This window comes from Sinocyclocheilus grahami, unplaced genomic scaffold (genome assembly GCF_001515645.1).
Source record: "Sinocyclocheilus grahami isolate Dianchi unplaced genomic scaffold, SAMN03320097.WGS_v1.1 scaffold66.1, whole genome shotgun sequence".
NCBI lineage: Eukaryota > Metazoa > Chordata > Actinopteri > Cypriniformes > Cyprinidae > Sinocyclocheilus > Sinocyclocheilus grahami.
In genome coordinates, this window is record NW_015505245.1 from 1,007,442 (window position 1) to 1,022,634 (window position 15,193).

Sequence of the window (15,193 nt, forward strand, 5' to 3'; positions counted from 1 at the left end):
TTCAGTAGTACATGCTTGTACTGTAGTTCTGCGAATGAGAATAAGATAAACCTGGCAAAGAATGCACTCTAGTGGAGAAGAATGATCATTACAGTTCTGTTTTTGCACTCAGGGTCTCAAACTCCCAGCTCCCCTTCTAAAAATAAATTAATAAATATATTAAATCAACCTAAAGTGGTTTGCTGGTCTTAGCTTGCTTAAGATGTTCACGTTCCAAAAATGTAAATACACCTTCCAAGGTTCCACTTTCAATTTTGACGCTCTTGATTGGCGCCTCCTAGTGGTCGCAGACACGCGTGATGAAACCACACCTCCAGTGAATGAACTGTAACCTCGTGCACAACAATAATGAGGAAGTCTTAGTACGGGACGGTGCTGAATTACTACATATCAAAGATTTACTCGAATTTTGTCATGCTGGGACCTAAAATAGATACTATGACTAATGTTTATAATTCTGTAATGAAAAAAACCTTTAACCTTTTTTAACACCTTGTAAAAGGCATGTTTTATTTAATCTTAGTGTACCTACTGTCAGCCACACATACTGTTTTTTCTGAATCAGGTAAGCAAGAACTAGTTTTACAGCACTAAGCACATATGTTGCCATTCTTGCTCATTATATTGTCGAATTATGAAGTTTAAAAAAATTCTGATCTCTCACAGGGTCGCACTCGCTATGGGTCTTTGCTACATTTTTGACTGGAGACAGTTCAGCGCCGTTCTCAGAGTTCACTGCAGTTATTATGCTGGATGATATTGTCATCGGTCACTATAACGCAGATGAGAGAAGTTTTATCCCGGCGACGGTGCAAGAATCCGTTAATGTCACGGAGCAAATGACTATATCAACAGTCGGTAAAGGCATACACGAGGGCATGAAAACCAAAGCATACTACTTAATTGATTACCTAAATTATACAAGAGGTAATTATTCTCTAATGGTCTTGCATTATTCTCTTGAGAGTGCATGAAAAGTAGCCTATTCTCATTCAGTTCGGTTCACTGTGTATAGGCTACATGCAATCAAATCAAAAATTGGAATTCACTAGGATAAAAAAAACAACTTTTAATTCTAAAATAATTGCTGTTCATTTTAAACTTTCTACTCATCAAATAATCCTGAAAAAATGTATCGCAGTTTTCATAAAAATATACTAAACAGCACAACTATTTTGAACACTGATGATAATTATAAGAAATGTTTCTTTAGCAGCAAATCAGAATATTAGAGTGATTTCTAAAGGATCATGTGACACTGAGGACTGGAGTAATGATGCTGAAAATTCAGTTTTGCCATCACAGGATTAAATTGCATGTTTAAATATTCAAACAGAAAACAGTTACTTTAAATTGTAAAAACATATATTTCACAATATTACTATTTATACTGTAATTTTCAATCAAACAAATTCAGCCTTAGTGAGCATAATATACTTATATATATATATATATATATATATATTAAAAGAAATCATACCCAAACCATTTAAATGGCAGATAACCTTATTGTTAGTGAACTGTTGTGACAGTGTCAGTAATTATAAATGTCAGCAAAATGGAGTTCTGCTTTTTTTTTAATTCTCTGTGAACTGTGTGTAAATGTCATAACAGAATTGTGAATTCCATTCTTACATGTGTGTATCTGAGACTCTGTATTTCTTCCCAAGGACTTCACGTGCAGCAGAGGCTGGTTGGATGTGAACTTCTCCGTGATGAGCCTGGCCGAATGATGACGCTGGAGGCCTTTAATGGCGAGAGTGGCTTTGAACGACGCTATGACGTTCAAGGAGACCAGCACACTGACTGGAAATGGCCTGTCATAAAGAGTAGGGCACAGCTGGAGTACGACGCGTGGCTCTATGCCCACTTTTACCGCCCCTTGTGCATTAGCCAGCTTAGGACATATCTAAAAAAGGAGCAGAAGCGTGTGTTGGCAAAAGGTGAGTTAATGTAACCTCCAAAAATGCACTCTGTTTGGTTTGGAAAACATTAATGATGTGTGTCCTGCTCAGTGTGTTCACTCTTTCCTTGACAGTAAAGCCCAGAGTGAGAGTGATTAAACGCTATTGTAGGGAGGCAGGTGTAGTTCAGATGACCTGCCTGGCAACTGGTTTTTACCCACGTCACATTAATCTGACCCTGCTTCAAGATGGCCAGCCAGTTAATGAAGAGAGGATCACAGGAGGTCAACTGCTGCCCAACCCTGATGGAACCTATCAGATGAGGAAGAGTGTGGAACTCAGCGCTGAAGAACAAAGAGAAAGACACACCTACACTTGTACTGTAACTCACCTTAGCCTGGATAACAAGCTTGACATCAGTATAGGTATGGTAATCTAATAGAAATGGCAATCTAATTTACACTAATATATATATATATATATATATATATATATATATATATATAATATAATATTTGTATATTTTTAGAACCTGGTCCTGATCCTGTTATTGTAGTTCCCTCTGTACTTCTATTGCTGTTGGTTTTTGGACTTCTGGCTGCCTTTAAAATATGGAGGAAGAGATGTTCACAGCCTGAGCAGGTACACATACACTCACTGTTTCACTAAAACATCAGATTCACATTATAAGAGACAAGCTCTGCTGGCCAGGCTTCATAATTGTATTTCTGTCATCCTATTGCAGATCATCTACATACCTACCTCAGGTTTGACCTGTTAATCTGCTCAGATATATTTATGCATTTGTTAAGGAAGTTAAACATGTACCTTTACTAATATGGGTTTATTTTATTATTATATTTTTCCTCAGCAGCTGATGACCAAACAACAGAACAGCGGATATGACATGTAAAGTGGCACCAAATGATCTGTTCACATTTACAGACTGGAAGCATTTTGTAAACTGACTGAACTGAAAACACTTTAATCAGTATTTTTTTTAAAAATCTTTTTGTTTAAATAGGCTAGAAATTACTGCATGTATCTAACAGGTTTCCTCTAATGCCAAGTTTGTCTGAACACAGCTGTTTATGTTAGCATGCCTGTTTGCCAGATTGCATTGCCAGCAAATCAGCCACCAGAACTCCTCAGTATTATTTAAAACTGTTCGAACTTTCAATAGTGTGCTAATAAACAAACATTTGTTATATTCTTCTGTGAATGCTTTATAAGTTCACGGTTCATGATCTTACTCCCATTTACCGTAATGTTGCAATTGCTTTTAAAACTTGAATGTTAATCTTCAGTCCCTTTCTGCATGCTGTCATAACGCAAACCTCAACGCGCGCGCCACGAATTGTTGTTCCGCAAGAGTCCAATCAGATTCCAAACGCACCGCGCATGCGCTGTGTGCGCAGATTCAAACAACATCGGAAAGTGGGCCAAAGGAAGGCGATAGGTGAGTTCGGGCGGGGGTCAGGGAAATGTAAATAACATGTCGATGCAAAATGATGCGATATGCTTCGTTCAGTATTTAAATAAACAGCACGATTGCATGACTTAAAATGGCGTCATCGTCCCTCAAGAGCAGACGAAGGGAACTGCTAAAATGATTGTCATTGTTTTTGCTGTATATCTAAAATGGTGGACGCTGCCTGTGCCCATACGATAGCTCGTGTATGACTGGAGTTTCGCTATAGATAAAAAAAAAACTCCCAGTTGCATGCATGTAAACAGCGATCGGACGATGTCCTTCTTGAAACAGTAAACGCAATGCATCTATAGGTACCAATGCACACTCAACAGGTGGGAAGGGTACTTAAAGTTAGCTTAGCGTAGCCATAAACATTATTTTGGAAATCCGAACATACATAATGTTTCTATAAATGACATTTTTGCTCTTGGATTCATGTGCTTTGCAGTCTCAGAACACAATTAAAGCATCATATATCAGTCATATCAGTATACCTACCTTTTAATTTTGCTTTACAACCAACTTCTCTTGTCAAATAAGATTTCTTGCCTTACTAAGAAAAAATTCATGGTCAAATTCTGCAATAAAATTCAAGTTTTTCTGCTGTTCCCCCAGAATGGCTATAGAAAATGGGCCTCAAGGACACACATTCAGCCTGTCGCAAATCCTCCTCATCTATAGAGGTGGGTGTTGGTAAAACATCTCCAACTGGAGCAAGTTGCTATATATATATATATATATATATATAATATAATATTTGTATATTTTTAGAACCTGGTCCTGATCCTGTTATTGTAGTTCCCTCTGTACTTCTATTGCTGTTGGTTTTTGGACTTCTGGCTGCCTTTAAAATATGGAGGAAGAGATGTTCACAGCCTGAGCAGGTACACATACACTCACTGTTTCACTAAAACATCAGATTCACATTATAAGAGACAAGCTCTGCTGGCCAGGCTTCATAATTGTATTTCTGTCATCCTATTGCAGATCATCTACATACCTACCTCAGGTTTGACCTGTTAATCTGCTCAGATATATTTATGCATTTGTTAAGGAAGTTAAACATGTACCTTTACTAATATGGGTTTATTTTATTATTATATTTTTCCTCAGCAGCTGATGACCAAACAACAGAACAGCGGATATGACATGTAAAGTGGCACCAAATGATCTGTTCACATTTACAGACTGGAAGCATTTTGTAAACTGACTGAACTGAAAACACTTTAATCAGTATTTTTTTTAAAAATCTTTTTGTTTAAATAGGCTAGAAATTACTGCATGTATCTAACAGGTTTCCTCTAATGCCAAGTTTGTCTGAACACAGCTGTTTATGTTAGCATGCCTGTTTGCCAGATTGCATTGCCAGCAAATCAGCCACCAGAACTCCTCAGTATTATTTAAAACTGTTCGAACTTTCAATAGTGTGCTAATAAACAAACATTTGTTATATTCTTCTGTGAATGCTTTATAAGTTCACGGTTCATGATCTTACTCCCATTTACCGTAATGTTGCAATTGCTTTTAAAACTTGAATGTTAATCTTCAGTCCCTTTCTGCATGCTGTCATAACGCAAACCTCAACGCGCGCGCCACGAATTGTTGTTCCGCAAGAGTCCAATCAGATTCCAAACGCACCGCGCATGCGCTGTGTGCGCAGATTCAAACAACATCGGAAAGTGGGCCAAAGGAAGGCGATAGGTGAGTTCGGGCGGGGGTCAGGGAAATGTAAATAACATGTCGATGCAAAATGATGCGATATGCTTCGTTCAGTATTTAAATAAACAGCACGATTGCATGACTTAAAATGGCGTCATCGTCCCTCAAGAGCAGACGAAGGGAACTGCTAAAATGATTGTCATTGTTTTTGCTGTATATCTAAAATGGTGGACGCTGCCTGTGCCCATACGATAGCTCGTGTATGACTGGAGTTTCGCTATAGATAAAAAAAAAACTCCCAGTTGCATGCATGTAAACAGCGATCGGACGATGTCCTTCTTGAAACAGTAAACGCAATGCATCTATAGGTACCAATGCACACTCAACAGGTGGGAAGGGTACTTAAAGTTAGCTTAGCGTAGCCATAAACATTATTTTGGAAATCCGAACATACATAATGTTTCTATAAATGACATTTTTGCTCTTGGATTCATGTGCTTTGCAGTCTCAGAACACAATTAAAGCATCATATATCAGTCATATCAGTATACCTACCTTTTAATTTTGCTTTACAACCAACTTCTCTTGTCAAATAAGATTTCTTGCCTTACTAAGAAAAAATTCATGGTCAAATTCTGCAATAAAATTCAAGTTTTTCTGCTGTTCCCCCAGAATGGCTATAGAAAATGGGCCTCAAGGACACACATTCAGCCTGTCGCAAATCCTCCTCATCTATAGAGGTGGGTGTTGGTAAAACATCTCCAACTGGAGCAAGTTGCAATGACTATGTGATCCACTGTGTTCACGAGACTGGACACGAGCCTCAGCAAGAAGCCAGCAGGTGCCCATGAATCCCTGAAGAAGGAAAGCCGCGACTTCGCCACCCATGTGCTGAGCACGATCCACAACAGCGTAAATCAAAAGCATCACCTGCACAGCAAATCAAATATCAGCCGCCGGAACGTGTTGAGCTCTCCTGACCAATCTCCAGCAGGGAACCTCGGGCAGGAGGAGAACTGGGAGACTCTGGGGGCCTTGACACTCCCGTCAACCAAGCAGATGGGGGCCGAAGGTTCCCCGGTCAAGAGCAAATCACTGTTTTGTCAGGCCAGTCAAAACCACGTGGGGAAGATGGATCCCATGGTATCAAATGGCAGCAATCAGCAGAGAGAAGTGGGGGTGGTCGTGGGGGTCCCCTCGCCGGAGAACAGTCCCGATGGGAAGCGTCGTAACATGAGGAAAGGCTCTGGCCTCGTGGACACGCAGACCAGCTGCATCCGACAGATCTTGCTGCTGCAACTGGAACTGATTGAACAGCAGCAGAAGCAACTGCACAACAAGAGCAAAGAGATCGATGATCTCAAAGCTGAAAATGAGATGGTACGCTGAGACTTTTGCACGTTTTTCCCCTCCTTTTATGAAATGAAATATTAAATGATGGGCCTGTTTTGATGTTAAACTGGGCGCATTCAGAGTTTCCCACTTGTTGTTTTGTAACACTTGTTTCTTGTTTCACCTATTCGTCTGAACCCGATGTTTAATACACAGCCTAACACAGGTGTGTGTTTGTAGCTAATGGCCCGAATTGAATGCATGGAGCATCGGCTGCAGATGGTGAAAAAAGAGGGTACAAAATCCACAGATGATGTCCAGCAATCTGAGGGGCGGGTCCAAACCCCAAAGCAAATGCACTTTGGAAGAGGAGGAAAAAGCCTGAAAAGGTATGACCATTACTTTTTCTCTAATTGTATAAAGATTTATTGCAAGGATAGTTCACCCAAAAATTCATCATCGATTACTTGTCCTCATATCGTTCCAAACCTGTATGACCGAGTTTCTTCTGCGGAACTCAAAAGAAGACATGGGGGTATGTAAATGACGACAGAATTTTAATTTGTGGGTGAGCTAACCTCAATATCTCCAACTAATGTGCTGTAGGGCTGTCAGAATGACTGAAAAACTAAATTCGAATTTTGTACTTAAATATGATCAATATTCGATGATTCGAATATCAGTATTATTATATTCAAATTTAAAAGGCACATTTTCACTTGGGGGAAAAAAGATTTTGGCTTCTCTTCTAAGGCCACAGGAGGGCGCATGGAGCAAAATATTACTAATGCACGTTTATTCAAAGCAATAAAACAACACGACCATCTTTGGAAAAAAGTGCATAATGTTTAAAATAATGTTTATAAACTAAATATAATTAATTAAGTTGCTTAAACGATTAGAAACAAAACAGCATCATGTATGTATGGAAAGTTTAATACAAAGGACCAAATAACAAAGAGTACTTTTTTCATTTAAAACATGAAATGAAGTGGGATGGGGAAAAACCGCCATTCAGTTTTGAGACATGTTTTTTAAAAGTTGAATGTATATTAATTTTACATGGATTTCTAAACATGCGGCTCTCTTGTCCGAGACGCGAGTGCAACGGTGATAGATGTCCCTATAGAAAATGCGATAAATAAGCGTTCTGTGTGAACGGCTTCAGTTTTGCCCAAAGATCTCTGGGCTGTAGCCTGTAGGCTAACAAAAGCATTAAAATGCAACAACACTATATCGTCATCGCATCTCGTGTGCCACTGATAAGGCTGCCTGATTCACATCTAAAATTCGAATGCAACGGTTTTGCATTCGAATGTGGATTTTTATTTTAAATTCGACATTCAAAATTCAAATTTTTATTTGACAGCCCTAATGTGCTGTAGCTAATGAAATGAGAGTTGATTAAACTAAATATGTTTTATTTTTCACCCTCTCAAAGGAGGTTTCTTTTCCAGGACTCCCGGATGAGGAGGTCACGACGTGGGCAGCCCAGGTTATCACCACCACCACAGGATAGCCCCGCTCAGAAGGAGGAACCCCAGGAAGAGACGGAGCCTGAATTGCAGTCTCAGTCGGAGGAACTGCCCTACCTGACTACCACAGAGATGTACCTCTGCCGCTGGCATCAGCCGCCTCCGTCACCTTGGCGAGACCCCTCACCTGTGCATGAGGACACAGTTGCAGGTTGGGAAAAATTAATGTAATTTCTCTGTTAAAGAAATATTTCACCCAAAAATGAAAATTTCGTCATCATTTACTCACCCTCATGTTGTTCCAAACCTGTACAAGTTATAACTTATGGTGAACACAAAAGAAGATATTTTGAAGGACCAAACAGTTCCCATTGACTTCCATAGTAGGGAAAGAAATACTATGGAAGTCAATGGGGACTGTCAACAGTTTGATTACCAGCATTCTTCCAAATGTATTCTTTTATGCTCAACTTAAGAAAGAAACTCATACAGGTTTGGAACAACATGAGGGTGAGTAAATAATGACACAATCTTTGGATGAACTATTCCTTTAATGATTTTAATCACATATATTGATTATAAAGAAAATTTAAGATCCTCAAAAATGTATCATTATTCACCATATGTAGTTCCTTCTTGGCGAGAGAGTATCTTAGAGCCATTGGGGCAGAAAGAGGCGTCGGAGATCCCTGAGGTTAGTAAGACCCGTAATCATCCCAAGTGGCAAAGTTCGTGTGGAGCTGTATTTTCTGTGAACCCAGATGCTGCTTCACTCTGAAACACGCAGCGCATATATATTTATTTAAAGGGATAGTTCACTCAAAAATGAAAATTCGGTTATTAATTACTCATCTTCATGTTGTTGCAAACCTGTAAGACCTTTGTTTTTAAGTAAGACCTTAAAAACAAAGAAAACTGAATGAAGAAAACAAAAATAACGACTTTATTCAGCGCGCATAGAAGGAAATTGATTAAGAAAGTTGTTATTTTGGTTTTCTTTAGACACACAAAAAAAGTATTCTCGTAGCTTAATAAGATTACAATTGAAGCACTGATGTCACATGGACTATTGTAACAATGTCTTTACTACCTTTCTGTGCCTTCAACGTGTCAGTTGTGTTGCTGTCTATTCAGGGTCAGAAAGCTCTCGAATTTCATCAAAAATATCTTAGTTTTTGTTTCGAAGATGAATGAAGGTTTTACAGGTTCAGAATGACATGAGGGTGAGTAATTAATGACAGAATTTTCATTTTTGGGTGAACTATCCCTTTAATTAAATCACAGCCTCTTGCAATTTCATACTCGTATCACAATTTTGATTTTATTTCAATTAAATGTTTCACTTTAATGATGCATGTAAATGCTCATACTTCTGTGCAGTGTCTAGATGATAATGTTTTTCTGAAGAGGCATTCAAAACTTGAGCTGGATGAGAAGAGGAGGAAGAGGTGATGCATGTTTTATTTTTCTTCTATATAGCATCAGATAGACTAGAGCAGCTCTTCTCAAAGTCTGGACTCTGGTCCGGAGGGAATTAAATCCGGACCGGCCTCCACTTCGTATTTCAAGTGCACTCGTATCACTCAGACCTCCGTTGCACAAACTAGTGTTGCACTGTTTACCGACCTTTTTGTAAGACAAAGCGCATAGCAACTAGTGACATTTTGGATAAACCTTAGCTTTCATTCAATAGAAAAAAAGTCACCGGTTTCGCCCCGCAAACACGAGGTTTCGCCTTCCTGATGCAGCTCGACTTTCTCGCCCGGCAGAGTTAGCAGCACATTCAATTGACTTGTGAATGAATGAGTACAAAACAGCGTTTCCAGAAACCTATCACTGTTGACTGTCTGGGCATATGAACATGAATGTAGTTCGTCTGTAAATATGGACATAGTTTGTTACACAGACAGACAATTGTGCTGCATGATATATAAAATAAAGTAATAGGCCTATAATTCACTGTAGTATAACAGCGTATTGCAGTTATAATTCAAGATTTTAGCAATTCAGTTGAAGTGACTGCAGTTTACATTGAATTACTATTTCATAAACAGAACATATGTGACCCTGGACCACAAAACCAGTCTTAAGTGTCAATTTTTCGAAATATTAAAGCTGAATAAATACGTTTTCCATTGATGTATGGTTTGTTAGGATAGGACAATATTTGGCCGAGATGCAACTATTTGAAAATCTGGAATCTGAGGGTGCAAAAAAATCTAAATATTGAGAAAATCACCTTTAAAGTTATCCAGATGAAGTCCTTAGCAATGCATATTACTAATCAAAAATTAAGTTTTGATATATTTACAGTAGGAAATTTACAAAATATCTTCATGGAACAAAAAGAGAATTTTTATTGAGAAAAATCAATAATTTTGACCCATACAATGTATTTTTGGCTATTGCTACAAATATACCCCAGGGACTTAAAGGGGTCCTATTATGTTATTTTACAAAGTCTTGATTTTGTTTTGGGGGTGTACTAGAACAGGCTCTCGTACTAGTTTGCTCGAAAAACATTATTTTTTCACATATTTTACATTATTACAACACCTCTCTCCCCAGTCTGGAATGAACGACTCGAATAGTTTGTGTATCAAATGAAGGCCCGCCTTCTGAAATACGAAATGTGCTGTGATTGGTTAGCTGGGCCAGTGTGTGTTGTGATTGGTTAGCTGGGCCAGTGTGTGTTGTGATTGGTTAGCTGGGCCAGTGTGTGTTGTGATTGGTTTCACTCGGTGCCTAGTCGGGAAATGTCATGCCCCTTACCATAGCCGCCTGCGAGCTTCAGTGTAAATATTGCGTCAAAATCAAATCAATTTGAGTGCGATTTAACCCCCGGATGATTGTAAGCACTCTAAGTTCGTCTGCCTTGGGAAAGCTAGCGCGTCTGCGACATAGTGATAACACTCGTTGCCTTCTCTAGTGCAGCTCAACCAGGTCTCGTCCCATTCATCGATATTTGTGATATCACAAATCCCGGAAAATATGCGTTGTAGTCCAAACGAGTCGTTCGTTGTAGTTTTTGAAAAGTGATTTCTGTTAAATAAAAGATCTCCTTTTGAAGTGGACTTTGAGCTTTGTAACTTTGCTGATCTTTTTTTATGCTTAAACAGCAACATTACAGACTAACCAAAGTTGAAAAAGCATAATAGGACCCCTTTGTGCTCCAGAGTCACATACGTATGTAAATGAGAACTGCTTTATTGGACATTTAGTTGTACAAAAATGCGCTATGTAACAGTTCAGAGTGTAAATGCAAATGCGACGTCATGAATGTAATAATTACCATATATAAAGTTTAATTGTTATATAAAGTTACAAGCATGTTTATTAAAAACAAGTTTTGTAATAACAATTATTTCGGAGCTTTTTGACATTGATGAGAATTCAGATTCGGACCTATGAATTAGAGGTCTGCACGGGCTTTAAACTGAAGCCCGAACCCGACCCGTACCCGAGATCGTCTAACCCGACCCAAGCGGCACAGTTAAATCTAGAGACTGAAGCCGAATTTTTTTTCTCCCCCACAACGAATAGCCAATTAAAAAAAAAATGCTGTATTTCACGATTGCATGCAACGGTCAGTAAAAAGAAACAGAATCACTAAGGCTCACTAAGTCATTTTCATCAGTTAAGGCTCGTTAGCATTCGGCCTGCTTTAAATCAGATACAGAGATGCAGTGCGGTAAGATTGCATTTATTTGAATTAATTAATTATATAATTTATTTGAATTAGCGTGAGAGAGAGAGAGGGATGAAAGTTGCGTGTGTGAACCTGCGTCTGCGCGCCTCTCTCTACAAGCAATGAGGCTGTAACTTCAAAAACAGCTATTTTACCCCCTCATTGCAGAGAAATATAAAGTTGCGAGTCAGTAGCCTGTCGAAGCTATTTTACTAATACAAGTTTCCGTGCAGTGTTAGTGTTGTCATGTGCACTAATGTGTGTGCGTGTGTCTATGAAAGCAGCGTAGCCTACTGCATATAGTTTTAGTTTAGCTATAAACCCAAGCCCGACCCGAACCCGAAGCTATACATTAAACATTAACCCGAACCCTACCCGAAAGTATTTCGGGACCCGTCAGGCTCGGGTCGGGTAGCAGACCTCTACTATGAATGTAAACTTTAAAAACACCTGGATTAGAGCATTCGCAGATCTATCCCGTAATCTCATTTCTCTTTTTCAGGTGGGATATCCAGCGCATTCGTGAGCAGAGGATGTTTCAGCGCCTGCAGCAGAGGATGAACAGGAGGAAGGTCATTCAGGAGAGCGAACCAGAGCTGCTCTCCTTCTATCCAGACTCTGAGGATGGTATGTCAGCAGATGGCTTTTTTCCAGCAAGTATTTTGTCTGCTCATTTAAAGTGCTTGTTTCTGTGTTTGTCCTCAGTGGAGTCTATTATGGTGGCACCCGTCCTGCCAGTGGTGGCTTTTGGAAGACCTCTTCCCAACCTGAAACAGCAGTAAGTTCATTATATGTTTTTTGCATGTTGCTAATAATGTACATCTTGACATCTTGTTTTGATTGCAATACATATTTATTTATATTTAAACAGAAACTTTGACCTGCCCTGGCTAGATGAGCGTAGTCGTTGTCGAGCAGAGGTGACTAAGAAACGGACGCCTCATCGAACATGTCGCAAATGAAAAGCTTCTTCCAAAATCTTAGCCTTGTGGTCTCATCTCTCGTACACACCTATATTGCACTTTGGATCTTCAGAAGCAGATTGAAGGGTGAATTTTGGATCTCTCTAAAGCCCCCTGCTTGGTATCCATGAGAAACTGTGTTTTGCTCTGTAATGTCTGAGAAACAAGCTCTCCCAACAACACACCCATGATCACAGTGCCGAGTGTAACACTTCAGTGTTCACGTTTGCGTCATACTTTGCAGGTAAGCTTGATCAGTATGGACCAAAGCATCTACCGTAACACATCGAGAGCTGCCGTAAAAGATCAACACTTGTACATGCTGCGCTATTTGGTGTGTGAGTTCTCTCAGTCACATAAAGGGAAAAATGATGAAAACCGGTTACAGAAGCATTTGTTGTAACATAATGCTTTTGTTCCAAGGAAATGTGTAAGATACTTGTAACTAAAAAAATTATTTCAAATATTAAAACGAGTCATATTGTGAATATATACTGTGTTTTCATGTCTTTTAATGAATAATTGTTTTGAAAGCAAAATCACAGAATTCTACTTGACTTTTATGTTTGGCTAGAATTTTTTTTTTACTGGAATTGGATTCAACCAGGAAACAGAGGAGTGAGATTAGGAGAGGTGTGACGTGGGTCCTCTTTTCATTCTTGTAGTTCAAGACCCTTTGTTCTTCAGGCAATAGATTATGCAGAAGAAAATATGTTTTTACAAATGAATACACTCAGCTGCAGTGTCTTGGTTCAGAATGCTGCATCATGCCAAAAGTATTTGATGCAAACAAGTTACAGCACTGCAGTCATCAGTTTTAAGAGTATTAGCCTATCCTTTGTGTGAGAAATTGAAATATATAAAAAAAATATAAGTACTGTGGACTGTGACAAGCCCTAAAAATGTCCAAAAAACATTCTACCACCATGTTACATATAAAAAGCATATCCCATATCCCTGCTGGAAAAAACAATAGAAACCCATCACATAATTTGTAATGGTTTTACTGGTTATAATGGAAACTGTAATGGTCCCTATTGGTCTCTACTGGTAACTGGTCGCCTTCTATTGGTGGCTTGTTTAAACCACTAAATCCTAATGCAGTATGTCCAAAAACACACTACAGGAAACAATTTTTTAATTTTTAAAAGTTGATGGTTTGTAATGGTATTTGTAGTGGAAACCATTAGAATTTCTGTGATGGTTTCTATTGTTTTTTTTTCAGCAGGGATATATATATATATATATATATATATATATACATACAGTATATATATATATATATATATATATAATTTTTTACATTAAAAAAGAGCAAATATACCAAATCGCAATGCATATTGATATTTTTGTGCTCCAAAGTATTTCAAATAAGTGGTAATACCACTGTATTTTGTTGTACTTACCTCAAAAATAATGGAAATACAATGGTACTGAAAACTACTACTACTTTCCTGGTGCTACATGTCAACAGCCCAAATTATGCCAGTACCGTGGCACATTGTTACCGTTTTCATTTATTAACTTCAAAAAAGGTACTGAATGATTACAATATTTGTGTACTGTAATACTCAGAATAATTCATAGTAATATCATGGTAGTTTACTATTTTCATGTACTTACCTCAAAAAAGCTGAATGAATGGATATATTTTTAACAAGTCAAAAACAGTAATGTAACGCTGTTTTTTTTTATTAAACAGTACAAACAATAAAACCTTCAAAGGGGTGGTTCACTGGTTTTTTTCTAGGCTTGAAGCCCCTCCCTCAGAAATAGATGATGGGCTCTGATTGGTTAGCTAACCCAGTGTGTTGTGATTGGCTAAACCGCCTCTAGTGCGTGTCTAAACGTCCTGCCCCTCAGCGGCATGTGCTCCGGTTGTATTTTAAACAAGGCGTGGTTTATATCGCTTATCAGTTTGAGCCCGATTGAGAAGCACAGGATATTATTGAAGAGGATCGTGCAGAACCTGTGCAAGCACGGCTTTTAATGGTAGGCCTATGTTTTTGGTTTGTTGTCTCATACTTTTAGATACGCTGTTATTTGTAAATGCTACTGCTTATGTTAGCTTTTAATATGCGGTTTTATCCTAATTAACACTTTAATACAGTACGGCAAACACGCGTCCATGTTTAACGCTTCTCATAGCTATGTGAAAATAAGTGTATAATTGGAACGGTTCATTATTGGAGCTGAGCTGAATGAGAGAGATGCAGAGCATGTGCAGAGCAGGGGAACGCGAGGAACAGTATTAAGAACCGTTGCTTTAGAACATTGATTTTGAAACTTGTGAATCCATTAGAATCGTTAGAAGACAGAATCGCGATTCATATATAAATAGATTTTTACGTGCACCCCTAGTTTTCTCTTCCTCTTCTCTAAAGCAGGACAGCATGGCCTCGCCCCCTTTGCTGTCTTTTCCCAGGGGCGGGGTTTATCTGGGTTTGTGATGTCACGAACCCGGGAAGTAACTTGTTGTAGTCCCTACCAGCCGTTTTTGTAGGCATTAAAATACCAGAATTTTAAAAGACGATATCTCCGTTTGCATTGAACTTTCAGCTTCGTAACTTTGCAGATATTGTCTATGCTCAAACAGCAACATTACACACAAACTAACATTTAAAAAAAGTGAAATCGCAATCAACCACCCCTTTAAAGTCCCCATGAAATCAAAATTAAAGTTTTTTTGGGAGTTAGTA

The 15,193-nt window shown here is 38.6% G+C and overlaps 2 protein-coding genes and 1 long non-coding RNA gene across 5 annotated transcripts; all 3 read left to right on the forward strand.

The window, feature by feature from the left end:
- The first annotated feature begins 344 nt into the window (after positions 1-344).
- Positions 345-3,114, forward strand: LOC107585047 (major histocompatibility complex class I-related gene protein). 3 transcript variants are annotated; one of them, XM_016271883.1, is made up of 7 exons: positions 345-565; positions 667-927; positions 1,671-1,943; positions 2,039-2,329; positions 2,434-2,546; positions 2,650-2,671; positions 2,776-3,114. In XM_016271883.1, exons 1-7 carry the CDS (start codon positions 505-507, stop codon positions 2,808-2,810), a joined length of 1,056 nt encoding a protein of 351 aa, XP_016127369.1. In that variant the 5' UTR covers positions 345-504; the 3' UTR covers positions 2,811-3,114. The 3 variants fall into 3 exon arrangements, with proteins under 3 accessions (XP_016127369.1, XP_016127370.1, XP_016127371.1); XM_016271884.1 differs by having other exon boundaries at positions 2,779-3,114; XM_016271885.1 differs by having other exon boundaries at positions 2,153-2,329.
- A 1,038-nt stretch (positions 3,115-4,152) lies between these two features.
- Positions 4,153-4,830, forward strand: LOC107585048 (uncharacterized). The gene is made up of 3 exons (XR_001609208.1): positions 4,153-4,262; positions 4,366-4,387; positions 4,495-4,830. It is a non-coding gene; the product is annotated as an uncharacterized lncRNA (long non-coding RNA).
- A 999-nt stretch (positions 4,831-5,829) lies between these two features.
- LOC107585079 (male-specific lethal 1-like 1) lies at positions 5,830-13,001 on the forward strand (the record flags this gene model as incomplete). Its single annotated transcript, XM_016271935.1, has 8 exons — positions 5,830-6,417; positions 6,610-6,758; positions 7,811-8,055; positions 8,474-8,538; positions 9,225-9,292; positions 12,035-12,159; positions 12,238-12,310; positions 12,404-13,001. Coding segments are annotated over 8 exons (1,404 nt in total), but the record flags the coding sequence as incomplete, so codon positions are not given.
- Between the last annotated feature and the right edge of the window lie 2,192 nt (positions 13,002-15,193).